Source organism: Apostichopus japonicus, chromosome 22 (assembly GCF_037975245.1).
Source record: "Apostichopus japonicus isolate 1M-3 chromosome 22, ASM3797524v1, whole genome shotgun sequence".
Lineage (NCBI taxonomy): Eukaryota > Metazoa > Echinodermata > Holothuroidea > Aspidochirotida > Stichopodidae > Apostichopus > Apostichopus japonicus.
This window is the reverse complement of record NC_092582.1, coordinates 3,395,001-3,417,836: the sequence shown is the minus strand read 5'-3', so window position 1 is coordinate 3,417,836 and position 22,836 is coordinate 3,395,001. Positions and strand designations below refer to the sequence as shown.

General features: G+C 36.0%; 1 protein-coding gene and 1 long non-coding RNA gene across 2 annotated transcripts in view; one reads left to right on the top strand and one right to left on the bottom strand.

The window, feature by feature from the left end:
- Window positions 1–1,693: 1,693 nt before the first annotated feature.
- LOC139963730 (uncharacterized) overlaps window positions 1,694–22,836 on the bottom strand; it is a 29,414-nt gene continuing 8,271 nt past the window's right edge. The window contains exons 2-6 of the mRNA XM_071964828.1: window positions 17,710–17,763; window positions 14,113–15,293; window positions 12,364–12,705; window positions 5,713–6,555; window positions 1,694–3,951 (exon numbers count right to left, since the gene is read on the bottom strand). Coding sequence (XP_071820929.1) covers window positions 3,653–3,951; window positions 5,713–6,555; window positions 12,364–12,705; window positions 14,113–14,239 — 1,611 coding nt within the window. The 5' untranslated portion in view covers window positions 14,240–15,293; window positions 17,710–17,763 and the 3' untranslated portion in view covers window positions 1,694–3,652. The remainder of the gene's footprint in view (window positions 3,952–5,712; window positions 6,556–12,363; window positions 12,706–14,112; window positions 15,294–17,709; window positions 17,764–22,836) is intronic.
- The window catches only part of LOC139963738 (uncharacterized), a 53,999-nt gene continuing 47,361 nt past the window's right edge, over window positions 16,199–22,836 (top strand). The window contains exon 1 of the long non-coding RNA XR_011791746.1: window positions 16,199–16,242. This is a non-coding gene — a long non-coding RNA (uncharacterized lncRNA). The remainder of the gene's footprint in view (window positions 16,243–22,836) is intronic.

Genomic DNA, 22,836 nt, shown 5'->3' with positions numbered 1-22,836 from the left:
AACTACAGTTATGCTTCGCTCTTCCTATCATGCTCATTTGCAATTAACTCCTCGTTATGGCGATCGTGCCTTTTGTGTTGCTGCGCCTTCTCTTTAGAACAGAATCCCATTTCACGTTCGTGACTCTCCCTCCCTCTGTATTTTCAGAGACAACTTCAAACATTTCTGTTTGATTCCTAGTTTCTTATTTCTTTTTTTCCCTTGGTTTCCTTCGTCTCTTTCCTATACTTTGTAAAGCACTTTGAAACGCTGTATTAAGCGCTATATAAATGTATGTAAAGTTATCATTATTATTATGCATAGGGGGGTCTATTAGAAGCTCTAACTGTAAGGTCGAATGAACGACCTTCCCTGACTGACGATGGAATTTTGAGGGGACATGCCCCATTCCCCGGCCCAACTCTTTGCATACGCCACTGGGAAGTAATATCGATGATTAAATTTTTGAAGAAATAAGAAACCCTTTGCCTTTTTCCACCAAAAAAAATAATTGTGGTAACTAATTTCAAAGAGTTAGACCTATTTACCCAAAAAAAAGCTGGCGTTTTCTTCAAATAGCTGCTAAATCTTGTAAAGTTTAATAGAAGCCATCCACATGGAAAGATGCAAACAAAATAAATTGACTTATGAATGTAGTATTCCTGATATTTCAATTCCGTAGCTATTTTTAAACCATTGAAAAGGATAAAAAGAAACTAGGTACATGTCTGAGCCTTAAACATTTCAAGTTCATCTAAACTGGATAATTGAGTTGGGATGATTCCCACCCCCACCCATCCACCCCTTCACCTTCCAGCTATTCCCACATACGGCTGTCATGGAGAGGAGGCCGTGAAAGAGAGTTCAACCTCAAAAGGGAGGACAGGGGGAGGGGGGCAGGACACAGACTTCGATGGGCATTAAAATATGCAAATTTGATTTGGGTGGGAAAATCACAGCATCACCTCCATACAAAATGTGTATTGACAACAAATTCTATTATTTGGATTTTTTTGTTTTACAAGGGTGGCTATAATTACAGGGGTCTATAATTTCAATGGGTCTATAATTACAATGTTTTGAAATATCTGAACAAAAGGACCCCTTTATTTATATATTTATGTTTATTTTATTAATATTAAATTAAATTGCTTTTTCCTCATTTCTCAACAAAAGTCCATTTTTTAAATAACAAAAGGGCACCCTCTGTAACCCTTTTCTTTACCCAAAAGGGAAAGGGGTATTTTCATTTAATTACCAATGAGGGGCACTTATAGTTTATGAAAAGGGGCATTTTAAAATTTTCACAAGACTGGAGTTGTAAGTCGCCCTGTTTCGCCCCCCCCCTCCCTGCTGGGCCGCCCCTTCTTGTCTCATCAAAGATTTAATCCATCATGTCTCTCTCTGTACACTTCTATAATCTTCTATTCCATTAATATACAGTCACGGTTTAGTTACAAACGATGGTAAAAAAAAAACTATATATAAAAAAAATCGCGTCTCTTTATCTATTAATTGTAATATAATCTACCATCGATAAGCTGATACACTCTGCTGTCACCGTGACAGCTTCATGACTGCGTCTCTACATCTCCAACACTTCAATCTTTTCACCCTTGAATGGAGTCTTGTCATATCCGCCCATCCCTGAGACTTAAAAAATCTTTCCAAGAAACAGAAAAAAGAAAGAAAATAGGCAAAAAACTCGATAGCATTTGATTTTTTATCTCATGGATTCTCTTTTATTTTTTTTTTATTTTTTATCAACTTTCTCTCACTCTCTCTACCTATCTATCTATCTTTTTAACTTCTCTTTCTCTTTCCACACATCAAACACCTTTTTATATACATTTGGCAAGCAATTCCCGTTTCAAATAAATAAATAAGTGCGGTATATATTATAACCGAGTGTATTCCTATACTACCGATGTGAGATTTATACGCGTATAATTAGTACATTAATTCATTGATTCCAAAAGAAGAAGTTACTTAAAAGGAGTGTTTCTTAAGTCCGTCATCAGTGATTTTACCGACAAGGAAAGTTAACATTTTGATAAAAGAGATCTGTCAACGGGGAGCGGTTAAACCGAGGCGAACTGAAGGGGGGAAGCATATATATTGGGAGTATAATGATATATGCTTTACTGAGAGTAATTGCGAGACGAAATCACTATAGCACGCAAACAATTTATAATGAAGCATATAAAAGGCAGATCTTGGCATTTCAATAGATCACAAGCGTCAAATGTTGGGACGTTGTGAGCGCTTGACGTGTCAAAACTCTCGCTACATCTCTGATCATTTTTTAAAGCCAATTTCCAACCTGCTTTCAAGGTATAATCGTCTTCTGCTTTTTTTACTCGAACCTGAATTTTTTGCAAGCTATAGTATAGAAATGCGACATGTTGATCTCAATACTCACGACAAAAATCTTATCAATTATTATATATATGTTTTATTATTATTATTATTTGTTTTGTTTTTTATATTTTCGTGACCATCAAACGAGGTTGTTAATTATTATATAAAACATTAACAATGAAATATAATGGAATGTTATACTTCAACATTTTTATCAAAATGAATCTTGTTTTTTTTCTATACGTAAAACGTATTTACTAATTTTCGATAATAATTTTGATAATTTTCAATAACAACATTTCTGTTGCTCATGGACCATCGGATGGAAAGAAAATTTGTGAATGCAAATATTATCTGTTCCATATAGATAAATTTCGGTTGCCAATGATTTCGTGCCTTTTTGCGGATTTTTTTTCACAACCTCAAATCTCTTAACGCCCAAACAAAATATGAATTAATTTACTACTATTTACCAATAAACAACTATTTTATATTATACACAATTATCAACAGTTTTATGAAACATGGAATGTGTTATTATTAATAATAAGTAAGATATCAACAAATTAAACAAATCATATATACAGACTAATATGCCTTTACTTTACCGACGTTTAAATTTATATTTCATTAGAAATTGTTTCCAACGTTATAATTGCCACAGAATCGTCGCTGTTTTCGGTTTCTGAAAATTAAACGTTATAGAAGCAGGCTATGTTTGGATCGGTGTATGCAATGTTACCGATCTCCCTGGTTAAATTGAATATTTATTGATTGATGGATTGATGGATTGATTGATCTGATGACAAATGATCCAATATCGACAGAAGTATCTATGTTATCGAACAATTGATCGAAATATTGAAGAAAATTATAAAATGAAATGCAGTTTATCATTATTGGTGCTATAAGCTGTAAGCAATAAGCAGTCAAAGACACTCCATTCGAATTTGATATTTTGATGTCAAGAAAGAGAGACTGCACTGTAACGTTTTCATTGCTAAAGTACTCAGCCATATATGTTTTTGTCGTTATTTTTTATGTTATATTTTGGCTATTGTTGTCCTTTTGTTTGCCTCAAAAGTGGATTAACCAGTTGCTTACGTATATACATGTAACAGACAACAATTAGCTGTAAAAAAACTCCCAGTTATGCGTCATCCACTATTGACAGCGTTTGATATGTATGATTTCAAGTGACTTAATGCCTTGTATCCGTCACCACGTGGCATGTGGAGCAATCTAAAAATATTGTCCTGTACTTTTGATCTGTTTATGAATTGTTCGTTTCTCAGATCTTGTGTTTCAGTCTTCACATCCCCTTTAGACCATTGTCATATGCAGATACTGCCGTTGGTATATGTACACCAGTAGGCCTATGTGATGAGGTAGCGGTCGTCGAAGTCGCAGACGACATCAGTTTCCCGCCATTTTGATGCTCCGGGTGTTGCGTCTCCATGTGTCTACGCAGGTCTACTTTGCGTTGGAACGCCCTTCCGCACAGCTGGCATCCAAATGGCTTGTAGCCGGTATGCTTACGACTATGTGTGATCAGATTCGAGGATTGACTGAATGCTTTTCCACACACGGTGCATTTGTGAGGCTTTTCACCTGATAACCAAAAAAAAAGAAGGAAAAACATAAATATATACATCGTGAACAAGATTCCTCTTGGCTAAAAGATACTTAAAAGTTAAGGACTCTTAAATAAGGTAGGTATCAAGTTGTTACTTAATAATTTTCTTGTTATGTGTGTGTGTGTATGCTTCTCTCTTCTTTTTTTTCACCTGGCATCACAGCCCCGTTCAACATTTACATATTAATTATGCAAGCTCTCCTTGTATACGGTACTCGAGAGTGGTAAGTTATAAATTAAAGATAAGACAGAAATTAGATACATCGATGATATACGTTAATGTCCAGCACTCTGCATACCAAGCAGATTGGAAAACTGTCAAATTCTACCAAGAATTGCCCACACAACATGTCTTAACTTGCAAATAGCGGACTTGGTTCCTCAAAGGTAAAACCCTTTAAAAGTTCGCACTTTGTCGAGTCTGATGTCTTCAACTGGTTCACCCCACCACACAACCCACTCTTCCATTCAGACCCACTCTCTCTCTCCCTCTCCCTCTCTTTCATTTGAGATGTAGTACAATTCGGTAGATAAGTTTCAGCGCGCTGAAGTCATACACACTTGGCTTCATGAAGGACTCAAAATTAATTGCATAAAGTAGAAATAAAATTGGTTTGACTCTTATTTATATCTCGTTCATTATCAGAATTTGACGTTCTTATTTTCCTTGTACATTCCAGAAAGCGCTATAGTGACCCCTAAAATCTGTGCATTGAGACGACGTGTAATACTCTTTATTTCCTTCTTATTTCAAGGGTCATCCCTAAAGTATTTTATAAACGGCTTTCTTTTTGTCTCCCAAAGACGCTTACTAAAATCGGTTTAGAAATGAATATAAAGCCAAAAAACAATCTCAGCTACACTAGAAAGATTAACATCTGTTAGAAAGGGAATTTCTATGAATCACTGTCGTTAAATCATGGATTTTGAGCTGATAGCTTCAATTTACAATTAACATCCTATACAATACATACTACGTGTACAGAGAAACAGAGAAGTACAACAAAAAACCACAAATATGTACGGTGTTACCTATAGAAACTGAACAAGCCGATTAGTGGCCAATGATCGCCTTTATAAAATCACTTCTTAGATGATTCCATTTTAAATAAGGGAATAGGCTATTTCGTGTATTTTCAAACAAAATGCTATGTCAGAAAAGGATTAAGGGTGATTAAGTCCTATGCTAGACAGTTTAAATAATGGATTTTTACGTCACCCAAGTGACCAATGACTATTATAATGGTGCCATCTGTAAATTTATTTCTTCGTATAATCGGGGATCAGATTTGTGCAGTGAAAAGTGAGTTACTGCTTTTACAAGGTGAGGCCTGGATACCCTGGGAACCAATTCAACAAACCTTGTGATCGGAGGGGTGTGTTACTCGTTTCAGGCGAATGCTTAAAAAATCTGGGCATGTTCCCTCTCAAAATAATCTTTTAGTGTCGTTGAAATAATTTTGAAATAATTCTAAAATGCAGCTATATAGTCAATTATTGACTGGAATGGGTACAAAACAGCTTGCTTTTATTTATTTATTTTTAACCCGATTAACCCCTCCTGCACCTTATTCTCCCATTCCCTAAGTCGTTCACATGTCGTCAATGCAGGATGTACCAAATCATTTCATTTGATGTGAAGTATAACCTTTGTCATCACACAGACAAACAGAAGTTTGTTGGAGGGTGGGGAAGGTGGGGAGGGTGGAGGGAAAACGGAAGAAGTTATGGCATACCTGTATGAATGTACGTGTGTTTCTTCATATCTGACTTCTGATGGAATCGTTTCCCACAGTAAGGACACGCATAGGGTCTGGTATCTGAGTGTATCAACATATGCGTCGAGAGCGTAGACGACCTTTTGAAGCTCTTCCCACACTGTTTGCACTGAAATGACCTATCCATGTTATGAACCAGACGGTGCTGGTTTAAACTGTCCGCGTGGCCGAAACTTTTGTGGCATACATTGCAAACGAATGGTCGCTGTCCTGTATGGGTCCTTCTCACATGGACCTCTAGGCCATGAGGAGTGCTGAAACCCTTCCCACAATCCATGCAACTAAAATTTCCCACCGCCGATGTAGGCGAGCAGTGGGTCAGTCCCACCTCGGTGGCGGTTATCGGTACACCGGTGGTTTTATGGGTGCGTTGTCTGGGGTGAGCTCGTCGAATATGGTGTTCCAATTCTTGTGACGACATAAATTCTTCGCAACACTCCGCACATGCTAGTTCATATCTGGGCGAGAGACCGGTCCGTGTCTGCTTCAGCATTGCCGTGGGAACTCTAATCGGTGTCCAAGCAACGGGTGATCCTTTAAGGTGAGTCGGTGAGGGGGTCCTGCGTGGATCCTGCAGTTGTCTTGGATCGGCAGTAAAAGGTGTGTAACTTGTGGGAAAGGCGGTAAATCGAAAATCCAGGGGATGGTGATAGAAATTCCTAAGTTGTGCGTGATATAGGGCAAAGTCATGATGGCTTTGCTTCAAGTCTTTCCCTAGTGGCATTAGACTGTTGCGGTATATGTCAGTATAAGGGTAACGGCCATCTTTAAGTAGGCGTGTCATCTCCGGACTCAGCATACCTGGGGAAAAGAAGGGAAGAAAGAGAGAAATTTAAACATTTTGATAAGTACGCAAAGTTCATACAACATAATAAGCATCCGGTCATGGTTCCCTGAATATAACCGTATTTGTTTGATTCACTAGCAGAACGAAAACATGAATATGTATTAAGCATTGGGCTAATGATTTACATAACAAATTACAATATGAATATGCAATAACGCTATGAAACACAATCACCCAGTTGGGTCATGTTTTTTCGATACTATGTACTTCCATGACACGTTTCAAAGCGCCTAAGAACAGTACGCATGCGCAGTATTAATATCTTGTTTTCTTTACATAAAGGTTCCGAACTGTTCATACTGTCAGTACGAGTGCTTTGAATCATGATATGAGAGGACAGTATGGAGTAGTTCCCATCATTAGAAGATTTTACCAAGTGCAGGCTGAATAATAGTTCATTGTAGAAGGCAAAGTACTTTTCTAATTATAATGAACTTTCAAATGAAAGTCTCCCAAACTTTTATTTGAATTTTGAAGGGAAAAAAATATGTATACAAAAGAAACCCTTTTAGATAAATTTTCTAGACCAACATACCACTTTATCGCTGTTTTTTAGTCTACTTCCACAGATGTAAATTAATGATTTTTTTTTTTTTTTTTTTTTTGGTGAAAGTTATTTCTGTAATTGACAATCTTTTGTTTGGCATTTACCGCTGTAAAAAAAAATCCAACTCCATTGTTATCCCGTTTTGATAATCGGGAACAAAGAAAACAAAATAGTTTAGAACTTTAGATTGCCTTGTTTCTTATTATTTATATATATATTTATATATTTAAGGATTATAATTGTTCCCTGTGAAACACGTGATCAAAATCATAATGGTTAAAAAAAACTTAAAAGTAATGAAGTCAAACTATTGAAAGAAGTTAATCTCTCACACATAAATATGACTTTCTTTTGTGAGTGTGCATTTTTATTTTATTTGACTTTCCTTTATATTATTGTCTTCCCTCTCGTTATTGGTATTCTGAGATCTTAAAGAGCAAAATTTCTCGAGCGTTTCAAAAAGCGCCGTTAGTAGTGATATATCGTAATTTTTTTCTCTCTCTCTATTTTTTATTTCTTTTTTTTTTTCGCCTAATATTGGAGGGGAGGTTTAAAAGCGTACTCATAATTACACAAGAAGACCTATTTTGCTATTGAAATTTCTTGATAAATCTTGTCATCGCTAATCGCTAACGCAATCATCCATGAATCCGATGTTAAACTTAAAACCAGTATAGTATTCTTCTGCATGTCAGTAGAATATCAAAGAAACGCATCACTAGTGTCTTGGAACGCGCCGAAGGCATTTAAAATCGTTGGTTGAGTTTGTAAGCTCTGCACACATGTCACACACTCACATGCACAGTGAGAGAGATAGACACATATATCCAAGAAAAAGAATAAAATGGGGGGAAAAAACCTTGATTGGATGATATAGACACAAAGTGATTGCATTTCCTTTTCCCAATTATTCAACATTATGAAAAATAAAGTGCAACAATATGGAAGGCCATTAAGGTAAATAAATAACGAGATTTGAAAAGAAATGCGATTTTTGCCAAGGCTATATTATATCTCAAATGAAGTCAAAAAGAAAACAGAATCGCACGGATATAGATATCTTAATTCGAATTTTACTTACTGGAAAGAGAGTAACAAGAAATAGGAAAATGATGACAAAATTTGGAAAAAGTAAACTCTTTGAAAGAAGCACTCCGTGTTAAGTTAATAGAATGACGTATATCGCAATCTCTTGTCTATTTCCGATTGGAAATGAACCTTTTTGGTTTGATTTGTAGGAAATTAAACCAATTTTAGGATGTTTTTCAAAGACTCTTTGAAGGTGTTCGGGTGTCAAGTAACAAATATTGATTTTGCTCTCGGTTCGAAACAAAATGACGAAAAAAAAGTTTCTAAACTATTTCTTTAACCGTGGACGCCAAACAATCTTTCATTTCATTCCTCTTTGTTATCTTCTTGAAATGCTATTGAGACGATATATATTGCGAAAAATAAAGTCAATAAATGCAGTTTGCGTGTCGAAACCACGTGACCAGTCAGCAAATATTTTGATTAACATATATAAAAGTTGAATGCTCAACCGTGTATGGTTAAGACGTTCGCTGTCAGTACCGTTTTTTTTTTTTTATTATTATTATTATTATTCATAGTTTCATTTCCACTTTTTTTTATAATTCAATTTTTGTTACTTTTCCATTTTAAGTTGATCGGTATCATACAATGAAAGCACAATCATATGTAAATGTTCTGACCCCTAGAATAAGACGCGTGGCAAAAGATTTCCCAACCTCACGTTTTTCAGGCTTACAAAAATACTTGAGCGGAAAAGAGTAAAAATATATATGAAACAAGAACATTTACAAATTCGAACCCGATTCATACAGATTTATTAAGAATTGCAGTAGATTTTGAATTTTTTTTTTTTATTGGAATCCCATATTTTTGTGATTCTTCCATGAATCGGTAAACTGATTTCGTTAATTACAGATTTTTGATCAAGGTCACGGAGGAAATTTAAATTAAAATGGGAAGGTATTCTTAGTATAGTGTAAATATGAGGTTTTGTCACGTACTTTTGCTTTGTTGATGTTAAATAAAAGTAAGCATTCAGGTAAAATGTTGTTTCTCTCAATTTTCTCTAAATTATATTGTTTTCCATGGTGTTATTTGCACTTGGCATATCTTTATTATTACTGGGTTGAATCGTATTTTTAAACAATGCTTTGAGAAAAAAAAACATACAAAAAGATGGTGTGTGATCGTTTTTGAAACAAAACCAGTGAGTTCTATGCCTATAAAGATATCGTGTTTCAAAGTGTTGATTAAAAGAAGGTGTTTTAACAGTAAAGGTTTTCTTTGGCGTAGTAGAAGATAGAGTCACATTCTCGTTATTCAGTTCATAGTTCAACTCGTTATGCAGCAACGGTGATAAACATGATGACGGTGGGAATAACCAGATTCATCCTACGATTCAACTCGCAATACGAACTATAAACAAAGTGCGCGCGAGACGGTGTACAATAACTAAAGTAGGTTGGCTAAATGGGTAATACAAGGTCGTACTGTTCTATTCATCCAATGAATATGTCAATTGCAGGGGCCGCAACCACGTATAGTTTACCCCCCCCCCCCCGACACGTAACATCTTACCCTCCCCCCTCCGCCCGGTCCATTGATAGGTGAAGTGCAATTTTAAGTACAATCTCGGAGTACGAGACGGTTTTTACCCGTAACTATGGAGTTATCCCATAACGGGTGTCGCACCGCGCAATTCAAGCTTCCATCGCACCACGAGGTTTGAATCGTGCGTTGAAGCACAGCATGTCAGTTGCGCGTTACTTATCCTTTGCTTCCTTTAACAAATCAGTTTAACATATCTCTATAGGTCTGTAGTTTGATGGTTTGAACTTTTCAATCTTGGCACGAGCGTATGTGATATCAGAGCTCAATGAAATCATAAATGATATGGGAGTATGTGTATTGACATAAAACTCAAAACCTTGTTGGATTTACATAAAAGCCGTTATCTAAACCGCGCAAGTTAAAGTAAACATGCTTTGTTTTTTTCTTGTTAACTGCTTTATAAGAAATATTCAAGATAAGTTGAATCTTTAGCTAATACTTGAGGGAAAACGGCAGGTGTTCGAGGGGGCAAAGGTTGGGCCCACTTTCGTGCAAAGCAATAAATTTGGAGGTTGTGTTTGCCTTCTTCTGCGAACACCTGTACTTAAAGACAAAGGTTCTTGATAAATAGTAGATTTGGGCGCGTGGGTACTTACAACAACAATAGTAAAACGGTCACACTTCGCCACGCGACACATTACATAGAGGCATGGAATGAAAATAATATTAGCCCGCCATTACGAACGGTGTGGAGGCGTAACTTGATGTATTAGTTAACCTTTCTTAGGCTTTCTTTTCTTTAGAAGAAGCTGTTAAAGGTGGTTGTTTAGGGTAAAAAAAAAATCGTCTGGTTGCTAAATCTGGGTCGGTTTAGATGGACGACGGTTTATGTTAAAGAATGCTCTAATATAGACGACACGGCTCAGAACAAAAAAAAAAACGCATAGTTAAAATCTCATACGCGTACCACAAGGCTGGTTGGTCTGTACAGTTTTTATGATATTCACCATAATGGGTTCCAACATCTTTTTTGAGGGGGAGGGAGGGGGAGGGGGAGGGGGAGGGGAGGGAGGGGGAGGGGGATAATATAATATTTCAGTTAGTGTGTTTTATGATGCAGATGGCGATTAATCACGAGTAAAGTAATTAAACATCGCGACAAATATGCATATGTTATAGATGTAGATCGTTAGAGAGAAACTGTTCTAGCGGACTATAATGATACGACCTATGTATGGTTTGCCAACGGTTGTCTAATCCAAAGGTAGTACTTGAAAGGAAGAGCCGTTTGACTATGTGTGACCGTGTAGCATTCAGTCAAGGGTTGGCGCTTGGGAGTGGGGGACCACGAGGTAGGGAGGGTAGTTTTCTATATCTTGTGGGTCTTGGTAATGGTGCGGTGAGGTGAGGGGAAGGGGACACAGGTGAGCGTTTGCTAATTTATTCAGGTATCAGTGTGGTAGCGTCGCAAAAATGTGCTGTGTGGGGTATAATTGTAGGGGTGGGGTTGGTTCTTATATGAAGGTGTCAACGACGACAATGCTAAACGACAATGGTGTTGGGGGTGGGTAAGGGGACTAACGATTAGAACAGATCACATTACGAGAACAATTATTGTTTGTGTTTTGTGTGGTATGTTTAGAGATTGAGTTGTGCCGAAAAACTTGCCGTTGTCGTGGCAACTATTGAACATATGTTTGCCTTACGGGATGGACTGAGGAGAAGGATTTTGACATAACTTGTACGTTAACAAGCATCACTTCAGAAGTCACTTGGTCAGTTCGTCTTTCCAGGGTGAATAATATGCAAATGCCCCCACTCATGCATATCACCGCACCCCACCCTCCCCTCCACACCCTCACCCTATCCTTGTTGTACAACTCTGTCTTTCCACATACGTTAACTTGTATTGTCATGATTACTGTAGCAGTGTTAAGGCAATGAATTGGCGTTAAATAAGCTAAAGCAAGCAGCTAAAAATACCAACAAATAAACATCTAGCATTAAACGGTATCATGTAACTACACACGCAAGTTTGAAAATGTAGATTCCTAATGGATGAAACCACTCGTTATGATAGTCAACATCATATTCGCACCATGTGCTCTACAACCACCCACCCCATCCCACCCCACCCGCACCCACGCCACACTTAATGTTCACAGAGCCTTCTGTAAAACCTTTTTTTTCTATTAGTTATTGCTATAAGGAAAACCTTGAAAAGTTATAGTTTATATGATGGAATACGTATTAAATCACATTTTGTGTGTTCGAATAGTTCAAATAGTATACACAAATTATTATATCATGCAATATTTAACTTGGATCGTTTTGTCAAGTTGAATATATAGCTTTTGATATAAAAAAATATATATTTCAAATTTAATTCAATGGCAACATTTAGGGACAAGAACACAACAACGGAGTTAAACATATCTCCCCAAAATAGGTTCTTGTTGTCTTACCATTTAGAAGGAAAAAAATCGATGTTTAATTTTCTCATTTCAAAATTCCAGTTCATTTTTTTGTACACCTGATATGGAATTGTTTCTTTGTCAAGCTAATATTTGGTAGAAAAATATGAAATATGCTTTAAAAGAAAAAGAAAGAAAAAAAATGAAAATTGTGTTACCTGAGCTGAAAGGCGGTGATGGCGTGTCATAGATACTCTCACCAGCAGGCCAAGTTCTGAAGGTAGGATAAGGCGGAAATATTGACGAAGTTGGTGGCGAGCTCTTGCCCCCTTCGACAGAAGATGTAGATCCTGGTCGGGACGTCCCATCATTCGAAGATTCAGGGGCTCTCTTCTCCAACCCTGGGGACGACACTGGGGAGTTATGATTTGTGGGGGATCCTGATTCGCGATTATTATCACTTTCAGCCCTCCTTGATTCTAAAGTCTGTGTTGGGCTGTGATGTCTGGGTGGGAGGTCTCCAGCCAGAGCGTATGGTTTAAATAGGGTATGCCGACCTTCTGTGAAGAATAAGAAATGATAAAAAAAAAATGAAAATAACAAATATTCATATTTTAATATAAACGTATTGTTTTTCTGATTTTGTCTGATATAAATCTCACATGAATTATTTTTCTATTAAGAGATATAAAACTTAAACCAAACAACATTTTGCAGTCTTTAATCACTCGCCGTCAATCTTTTCTTGATTTTTCTTCCATATTTTTTTTTGTTTTTTTGTTTTAAATCTTTCTTCCAAATCCTGGGGCTAACATTAGTCAAATTTTGATGACGTTAGATTGTCTTTTTAAATATTATTTAAGAATATGCAATTTGATATAAATCATTGTCAAAGGAGTATCACGATTTGAAAATTAAAAAAATATGAAAAAACATCATTTGTCTTCAACATAAATATAAAATCATTACAGTGTCATTTTTCATCATCACTTTATTATTAACAGACGAACAACGAGGGGAAAAAAAAGATTTTTTCTTAGCAGGAAAAGATTTAAAAAGTTATTTATTAGTAGCACAAAACTGGCAAATAATTAACAATTTTATCATAAAATCAAATCTTCATATATTCCGTTAGATATGGTCTCCAGCAGTTATAGAATGGTCATTTCTTTAAGGTTATACCTATAGTGGCAATGGATATAATTTAATATTTAAATGTCCAATGTTCGTATTAATAGTTAAAGTAAACATTTTAAGCAATCCTGGTTCAGTGTTGCTTAAAATGTTTAGAATTAGTCCCATTCGAACTAAATTTAAAACAAAAACCAGTATACTTTAAGTTTTTGTAAAAGGTTTATAGGAATCGATCAAACATTACCGCATTATTTGTTTTTTTATTTTCATCCATTCTAAGTTTATTCATTAATTTTATTAGCTTTGTGAAATTTTTAGAAATCATTGGTTAATTTCAAAAATGTTATCATTAAGATTGCAGGAAACAATTAAACAATTAATTGATAAAGTAATGATAAAGTTGAATGCTTATTAATGCTTAATATTAATAAAGAAAATAAGAACATATTAGAAAGAGTAAATGAAACAATATTGACAGTAAAGATTGTTAAGTACAAAGTGGAAAAAACGTTGTCTTGTAATGCAAGTAACTTCTTATAAATTCCTTTTAATTTCTTCATAACTATTTCATTATTTTTGCAGGAATATATTTTCCAGAGAAAACAATTTTGAAATATTCATAAATCACGTTCAAATGTCAAACAGTTTACAAAATTTGTGACATATGCAAAACAACCCCCCCCCCCCCCACCCCACCTCTTTCTTTTCCCTCTTTGGGGACATTTGGTAAAAAACGTCAGTCAGTTCGTAGCATATACGAACACTTACTTAACAGGGGTAGGGGATAGGGGTTAGGTAATATTATTAAATAAATGAATTAAAATTTTGGTTACCTTTTTTCTTTGGCGTTATTGGTGTGAATGCACTGGAATGCGACTGGTCCATTTCTTCCCGTATGTCATGGTCGTGGTTATGCACAACCCTTCTCCCAGCTTTCTTGAAAATTAAACATTTAGGCATCTTGGAATAGTTTGTGTTTTTTTCCTTTCCGATTCTCACTTTCTTTTCGCTCCAAAATTCCAGTCCAAATGACAAATATCCTTTAACATTTGACGAAACAGCAAAAACTGTGAAATATCACGAGGGAAAAAATTATCTTCTGAGAAGATGAATTACCCAGAAGATAAAAAAAAAAATCTTTCTGGCAATGTACTAATAATATTCGTTGAGTGAATCAGTGGTGATGTTTTCCGTTTGATTGGTAAAAGGTGGAGTGACTTCTACCCCTTCGTCAAGACAGTTTTGAGTTGATTCCTCGAAGAAGCAGGTTACTGACTGTGTCCCATTATAAGCGGGTTATACGCTTAAAAGATAATCCACGTTGCGCTTATAGAAACCACTCTTAAAGAAAATAATAGCGCTTTGTTGTTTTCTCTCTTCTATTCTTTTCAAATCCTTGTATTCTTTTTGCTTTATTGTACTAAAGTCCATTACCAAGGTACTCCAGCTCACATACGCTCCCTAGTAATTACTAACGTGAATTAACACACAAAAAAAGAATATAAAGTGTTACTTTTACTCTCTCTCTTTTGATATCTGTCTGTCTTTCTTTTTTAATTGTTAAACCTCCTGTAACACGTTTTCTAATACCCTCGTCGTGTTCACTCTACTCAAAGATATATTGTAAGAGACTTAAAAAAAAAAAAAAAAAAAAAATACAGAAAGAAAAGAAACTAGAAGGAAGTGTCATCTGTAAATAGCAGCAGGTGTGTTCACTCAGCTCGAACCAATCACGTGCCTTGAAAAATCTTGCTTTGTTCTGATTGGACAATACCACAGAGCTTTCTTTCTCTGGATCATCAACGTATTATTATAGTGACTTGCGACTGGTTCATCACGGTATTATCAACTTATTATTAACAATTCATATAACAAAAGACGACGTCAAGGGTTTTTTGGGGGTTGGTTTTTTTTTGTGGTTGGTATCCTCTTCGTTGTTTTGTCCGATGTTAATGAGGCGAATTGAGAATGATCGTCAGGAACTGCCTCACAGTCGACAGGAAGAGAAATATTTCTGGGTAAAATATGAAGAAGAAAAAATATTAAAGTCACGAATATATCCGGGATGAGACACGTCTCAAATAGTGATGCACAGCTTGAAAGTATATATTTACGGAATGTATGTATAAATATATATATATATATATATATAAATATAAATATATATTAGATATGAATTAGGGTTGACTTTAGGTTGAATTATGGTACTACTTTCTACAAGTTTTGACGAGAAAGAAAAATATGTTTTGTCCAATACAATTACGTAAGATAAAGAAGAAAATGAACACAATGTTTGCGTAGGTTATGGGATGGGTGTGATTGGATATGCTTAAAACACTATACTGGTGTGTTTGATGCTGTTTTCATTTTTGCAGTTAACAGAGTAACATCTATCATGTTGAAGTCTAGGAGAAAAATATAAATGAAAGCAAAATGTAAATTTAGTCCCCCTGGTTTGGCTTACATATATTAAGTTAGTTTGTTCCTATAATTTTGAATGTCTAATTAATCCGGATAAAAATCTTATTTCCCATTTTTCATTTATTTTAAAATATATTCTTTGACACAAAGTCTCAATTGGTAGATTGCTAACATTTATAAAGAAAAAAACATTGAACAAAATAGTTTACTACTAAAACAAAATTGAAGAAATTTACTCTTCCTATTCGAGCGATATTACAATTATTATCGGTGACCGAGATTTTGTTCACGGTATTCCAGAAGCAATTGCTGAAGAAAAAAACCCAAATCGATTCAGTAAACCAACCCTAAATACACACAAATTCTACAGATTACGGTTACTTTTTAGTTTCAAATAGCTTTCAATGGCTAAAGTTGTACAATTATAGATCGAAGATCAGTAAATTCTTGATTTCTTGAAAAGCTAATATTATTCATTCTCGTTCTTTATTTCAGGTACAAATGACTTTAAACCAGTCCATGGTCACGTGTTTTCTATCAAGGTAAGCATTCTTTTGTTATAACCCCTTTGTTTACAGTTAATCATATAAACTATATAAAACGTGTACGAGAAATTAGAAACATTATACAGTATCATAAGTCACATTATACAGTTTTATACAGTTTACACAGTTTTATACAGTTGTTAAACAGTTTTATACAGTTTCATAGTTTTATATAGTATTTTACAGTTTTATAAGCATATAGGCATACGCCCCTTCCCCTCCTGGCTACGCCACTGGAATTGGCCCCATCCATTACCGGGTTCCATTATGCACACCCACGCCTCTCTTCCGATGGGAAGCAAGCTTATACCTACGTGTTACCACGTGCTACCGTGTTACCCATTCACTCTTTTACCGTTTTCACACGGGCGATATTTGATATGGCAATAAAACAATGAAATCTGTTAATTAGTAATTAGATACTTTCATGCCACATCAATAAGAAATATTTGGCCTTTTATAAACTCCAAACGATTTTCATCTTTATATAGGGACGGGAAATTTGTATGTAGATATTTCTCACGGTAATATAGATAAGCCTATTTATATTATAACATTCATGCAGTTTGCTTACGTCAATATAATGTCATGTGCAATATGTTTCTGTCCTTTGTTTTAATTACATTAGAACGGCAAACTGACTTAACAGTTTAAGGAGACAATAAATGTATAAATTATAGCTTACATAAAAATGTAAAATGTAACTCCGAAGAAATGCAATCATGCCGGGGTTCATAATACCGTCATGTCTTTACATGTATTCGGCGAAAAAAAACGGTAGAAATTATATGATTATTGTTAACTTTTTTAATATTAATATTTTGTTTATATGAAGGTCAAATGTGCGAATAATACATCATTATTTGTATGCCTCTGACGAAGGCGGCATACCCGGCCATTTCGTAGATGGACTTTATGATACGATTCTTGTACTCCTTTAATGGTGTTCAGTTCTATATATATATATATATATATATATATATATATATATATATATATATATATAGGGGCCTATATATATATATATATATATATATATATATATATATAAATAAATATATATACCCTGCCCACCTCCCCATTCACTTCAGGCCTGCTCAGAAGTATGAACAAAATTATGAAATCAGTTTATAGTCCTGATACGGTTACAAAAATTTGGCTATTGTTTTACTCATTTGTTTGATTAGTTGTATATACCGCTTTAAAGTTTCCTTTATCTCTTACACACACCTGCTTTCGGCATAACTTTTTGTTACAGTCTTTAATTCCTTGTCGTTTATGATGGTCGCATTATACGTGATACTTTTATGGCGGGCAATAATTGGTTGCTTATTAGTTTATCGTTCTGTATTATTGAACAAAACACTATATCTTCTAATATTATGACTTAGTTTTTCACACTTTGACTGATTTTTAAATAGCAAAATAATCTCTCCTGAAGATAATACGAAATATTCCGCTTACGTGTGTCCGGGCATCACGTGATCGTTTCCCGCTTCTTTGGCATAAAGGACGTATCTATGAAAAAATCAAATAAATACGACAATGAACCGCATAAGAACATTCCATTTTGCTGCTATTCGTTGGAATATGTTTGTAGTAAGTCTGGGATTCTTGTAGTGTTTCTATTAATTGTAGTACTTCTTCTTATTGTTCTTATTATATTTATTTGTTCTCTATCCGCCACGTTGGTCGTTATTATACTGCATGGTAATGCTCAACTTCATTGTTATTTAATTTGTATGGATGGTCATTGGGTCATTTATTAATTGCTGTAAAGAAAAAACAATTTTGACGTCATAATTAACAGGACCAATCACAAACTGCATGACTACTCCAAAACATTTTCCCTATCGTCGATACTGTTAATGATGGTATAGGCTTCACACATTTTCATATATGCATGACTGTTTTATAACTGTGAATAACAAGTAACACCGTCCTCCCTGCTTCCAACCCAAACTAATCACATCCTCCCAATCTCACTCAACCCCCCCCCCCCCTCCCCTCCCCAACACACACGACACCTGTGTGAATAAATTTAATACCCAGTAAGGTATATAATGGAGTCGCTCTATATAGCGACTTCAATCATCAGAAATTTCGAAGTATATTGTGACGATTATACATCTGAAGTCGTAACGAGCTATGATTGGATGCTGTCTGATGACGTCACAAACAATGTCATTGTGACGTCGTCTTAACCTATAAATCGATCTCGGTGATATAGAAAGCGCCAGCAGTATTTAATGCGCGCTTCAACTCTCTCTACAATATTACAGTTTGAATCCATCACTGGTTATAATCAGATAATCACATACATTTCACTACTAGATTTAATACTGCAGTATATAAAAGGCTTCTTACTTGGAACGTCCGACGAATTTTGTTCTGATATTGGACTTTTATCGAAAGAATAATTCAAACCGATTGCACTACTAGGGACGAGAATATACATCTGTGTTGTATATCATAGTCCCAAAGCCATGCGATCTTTCTTGTCGCTCGAAATAGTGTAATCACCTCGTAGTTAAAGGACGAATATGCAAAAAGGGTTTAGTCTTGATATAATATAGTCCAAAAGACAAGAAACTCCGTTTTATGAATTTTCATATCTCAACCAAAACAAGTTCATTTTACTTTATATAAATAACAGAGCCCACTTGGATGACATTCAACACCATTTTATCCGTGAAAACTTTGTTATGCGTTGTCAATATGTGAAATGGGAGGCCATAAAATACGTGTTTCCTCTTTTGAGTTTTGTGTGTTGCATCTGATGAACTGTCCTAATGGTCTCTGTGCTAGAATATATTGTCCAGCCACTTTAATTGATGAACCTCAACTGCTTATAGGGTAATTTCTCAAAAATGAAAAATGTCATAGAAATACAACCTGTACCTAATGGTCTCTGTGATAGACTATATTGTCCAGCCACTTTAAGTGATGAGCCTCAACCGCATAAAGGGTCATTTCTCAAAAATGAAAAGTGTCATAGAAATATAACCTGCACCGACTGATATCAATGGTTTTAAAATATCTATATCATAAAAATAATGCTGTGCCTAAATAAGTTATCATTTACTCCAATTCAGTTTAGACCATAGGTCAACCTTGTTTAACCCAGAGTTATCTGGTATTCATATTAGGTTCAACTGTGGTACAACTTTGTACGATATTGTCGTAGGACAGGCAGCCGTATCCTTGCGAAAACTTACTACGCCTTTCTGCAAGTGTTAAATCTCTATTGATGCTGACATAGCTAGGTGAGAGTTTTCGTCGCATTCTTCTTCTTCTTCTTCTTTTTGAACCTAAGTGCAGTCAAACAGATCGTTATAAGCTACCGTAGATTTTTAGGCTAAAGGAAAACTACAATAGTGAAACAAGTCACTTGTTTATACATCTCTGTCAATTTATATATTTATTTTAATTTGTTGTTATGTCAATAATTTTCCACTTGTAATGATAAGTAAAGTTTCTATTTGCCTCCGGTTTCCCGGTATCACGACGAACGTTACTATCAATCGGAGCATTACAACACGATGCGAAACTGTTTCAGAAGGCAGGGGTGGGCGGACGGCATGACATTTTTTTCTTTCTTCTTCGTAGTAAAGCGAGGGAAGAGTGATGAATTATTCATATTTCCTTGCTTCGGTGCACTCAAGTCACGATCAGCGAAAGTGCGTAACCAGAGATAACGTAACTAAGGCTACAACATATTATAGTATAGCCTAGCAGTCGTAGTGAGAAAATAACTGTCATGTAATACGCATGCTCAATAATGGCAAATTTTGATGAGATTTTTCCAGCCTTAATCTTTCACTCAGTGCAGTTGAATCTGTGAGGGTTATCAGTCGATGTCAATTGAAGTTACTGTCATTAAAACTACGTTGTCGGTTTGAATTAAGCTGGAAAATGGGAGGACGGGGAAGGACGGGGAAGGACGGGGGAAGGACGAGGGGAAGGAAGGACGGGGGAAGGAAGGACAAGGAAGGGGAAGGGGAGGAGGACGTAACGAGGAAATCTAAAGGGATCAGGGAGTGGGGGCAAATATCGAGATGGCTTTATTAAAAATAAAAACTTCAGCAACATCAAAAGTGAAGTGTTGGAAAAGAGAAGTATCTCTCTGTGTAGGCCTATATGAATCGAGATTGGGGACGAGGGTACATCAGTACAAAAAGTTCTGAAGCCAGTACTGGAAGTGAGCGGAGGTGGCTAGTTTATCAATCCACAGGCAGTGAGGAAATTATCTCACCATATTATGAACATTAGATCATCACAAGGAAGAAATGAATTTGAAACACTTTATGGGACTCCCGTTCCCATTGGTGTCATTGTCTGGTGCATGGAATTGTATACCAGCCAATACGTGATTTCAAACATTTATTGTAAGAGAGATGGTTTCATTTTTTTAGACATAGAGATATTCTATAAGGACTATAATAGCACCCATAATGCTTTCATATCTTTCTTTGCCAGGACTTTATACATATACGTTGATGTCGGTGTATACATACTACTGTATGCCAACCAGTGACCATGCAGAGCAGGTCCATAGTCACTGAGGCATTCCGGTTCTGCGAATGAACGCCCTCGATCGAGCATGTGCAGTTTAAACATCCATTATTCAAAGCTTAATCGTTCAATTATAGATGAATAATTCATATTCTTCCCTCGCTGTATTACGAAGGAAAAATCGCCGACGGCATGGTATTTTGAAACAGTGATAGCTTAGTACATACATGCGGCACGCGCCGCGTAACCTTTGACTTATTAGGCGCCAGTCAATCTTTACAAATCAGAACTTGTCAGAAGTCGGTTTACATAACTATACGAAGGTTCAGTTATGTTATGCTATACGGTAAATGTTAAAGCTAAAGTGTGTCGAGAGGATACTTACACTGCATATGATATTAAAGGCCTTCTAAAGTCCACTTTCGGTTGAATACAAACACTCATAAAGTATAATGCAAATAAGAAACCTAAGATAAACTACTTACTTTATCACAGTTTCAATAACGCCATCCGACAAGCTGAGAAGACCAGCATCATTTGTTTAGTGCCTTTGTCTACTTTTATTTGTGACTTCTCGGAAGATTGGTAAAAGATTTTCCTACAAGTGTATATACCTATATATTATATATATATATATATATATATATATATATATATATATATATATATATATATATATATATATATATATAAATATAAATATATATATATATATTATATGTGTGTGTATATGTAGAAACGATAAAGTACCACGTGGTCAAATACCTACATCTGCAGCGGTGTTCAAAGTGTGAAAAAGTTACGTTAACAACACTCCACAGTCAAAGGATTAATAAGAAACGGAAAAAGCGTCAAGTATTAAGGGAAATCAAATCATACTAAACTTACCTAAATATTTCTAGATTTAAGAAGGGGGAAACCACCATATTGTAATATAAAAGACATTTGGATAAAAGCCACATTTTACTGGTCCAATCATTCGTATTTTGATCTACGAGGAGACCCGTGTTTTTCATATAAATCTACATGACAATACCAATCGCAGCTCCGGGTGCGTGCGCAAACGACAGGGAATATGGGGGGGGGGTGGGCACGTACATCGTCAGTCGGGGAACTATTCAAAAACAGCAAAACCTAGTTTAGACCTAATTATATATTATGGTGTAAATATGCCTCATACAACATCCACAGCTATAAACTCCGGGGGGGGGGGAGGAGTGGAAATCCCTAACCCCCCTACATGGCAGTTGCTATTCAGAGACCCAGAGCCACATTCAACATTCGTAAGATTTTTGACCCTACCTAAATCCCCCCCCCCCTCCCTCCAACCGTTGATATCCTGTGCACGTCACTGCGTCGCCTAGTGAATATGAAGGTGAAGGCATCGCAAATAAAACTTCCTTTGTAGAGCCAAAAGGTTATTCTTATTGATCTATCACTGCTTCTATAAGTTTGTTAAAGTTACAATAATGAACGTTACCTATGGGCTGTTCATCGGGTGGTTTTAGAGAAAGACCGGAGTTTTGTGTTTACGTGGAGAGGAAGGGGATACAAGTGGGTATGAGGGGGCTTGGAAGAGGACCACGAATGGGAGGGAAGAGGACAGGAGAGACGGGTGAGGACTGATTGTGAGTTATACGTTTGAACTAAGCCTATACTTGCTAAGTACTTTTCATATTAACTTATCTAGGCTGCAAATTACTCGTAAATCCATCTTCAGTGCGGTGCTCATTCAGAAATTACCCGTACCGGAAACGAGACACGTCCCTTTAAAAGAACGAAGCACCATGATACTTTCCCCCACCCCACCCACCCACCACTTCCATCCCCTCTTTCCCTACTTCCTTAAACGTGATCCAACAACTTTTCCTAACTATATGCTTACCACTACTGTCGCTGCGGAATGCATACCACTCGGTGGGTGAGGTGTAGGGGAGGGGTTCGGGCAGTCAGGGTAAGGGTTAGGGAAGGGGTGTATCGGAACGGGAGGCTGAATAAGTGTACTCAGTGGGGTGAATGTGTGAATGTCGAGGTGAAAGGAATACCTTAGTTTCTGATCTACAAACCCGACAAACG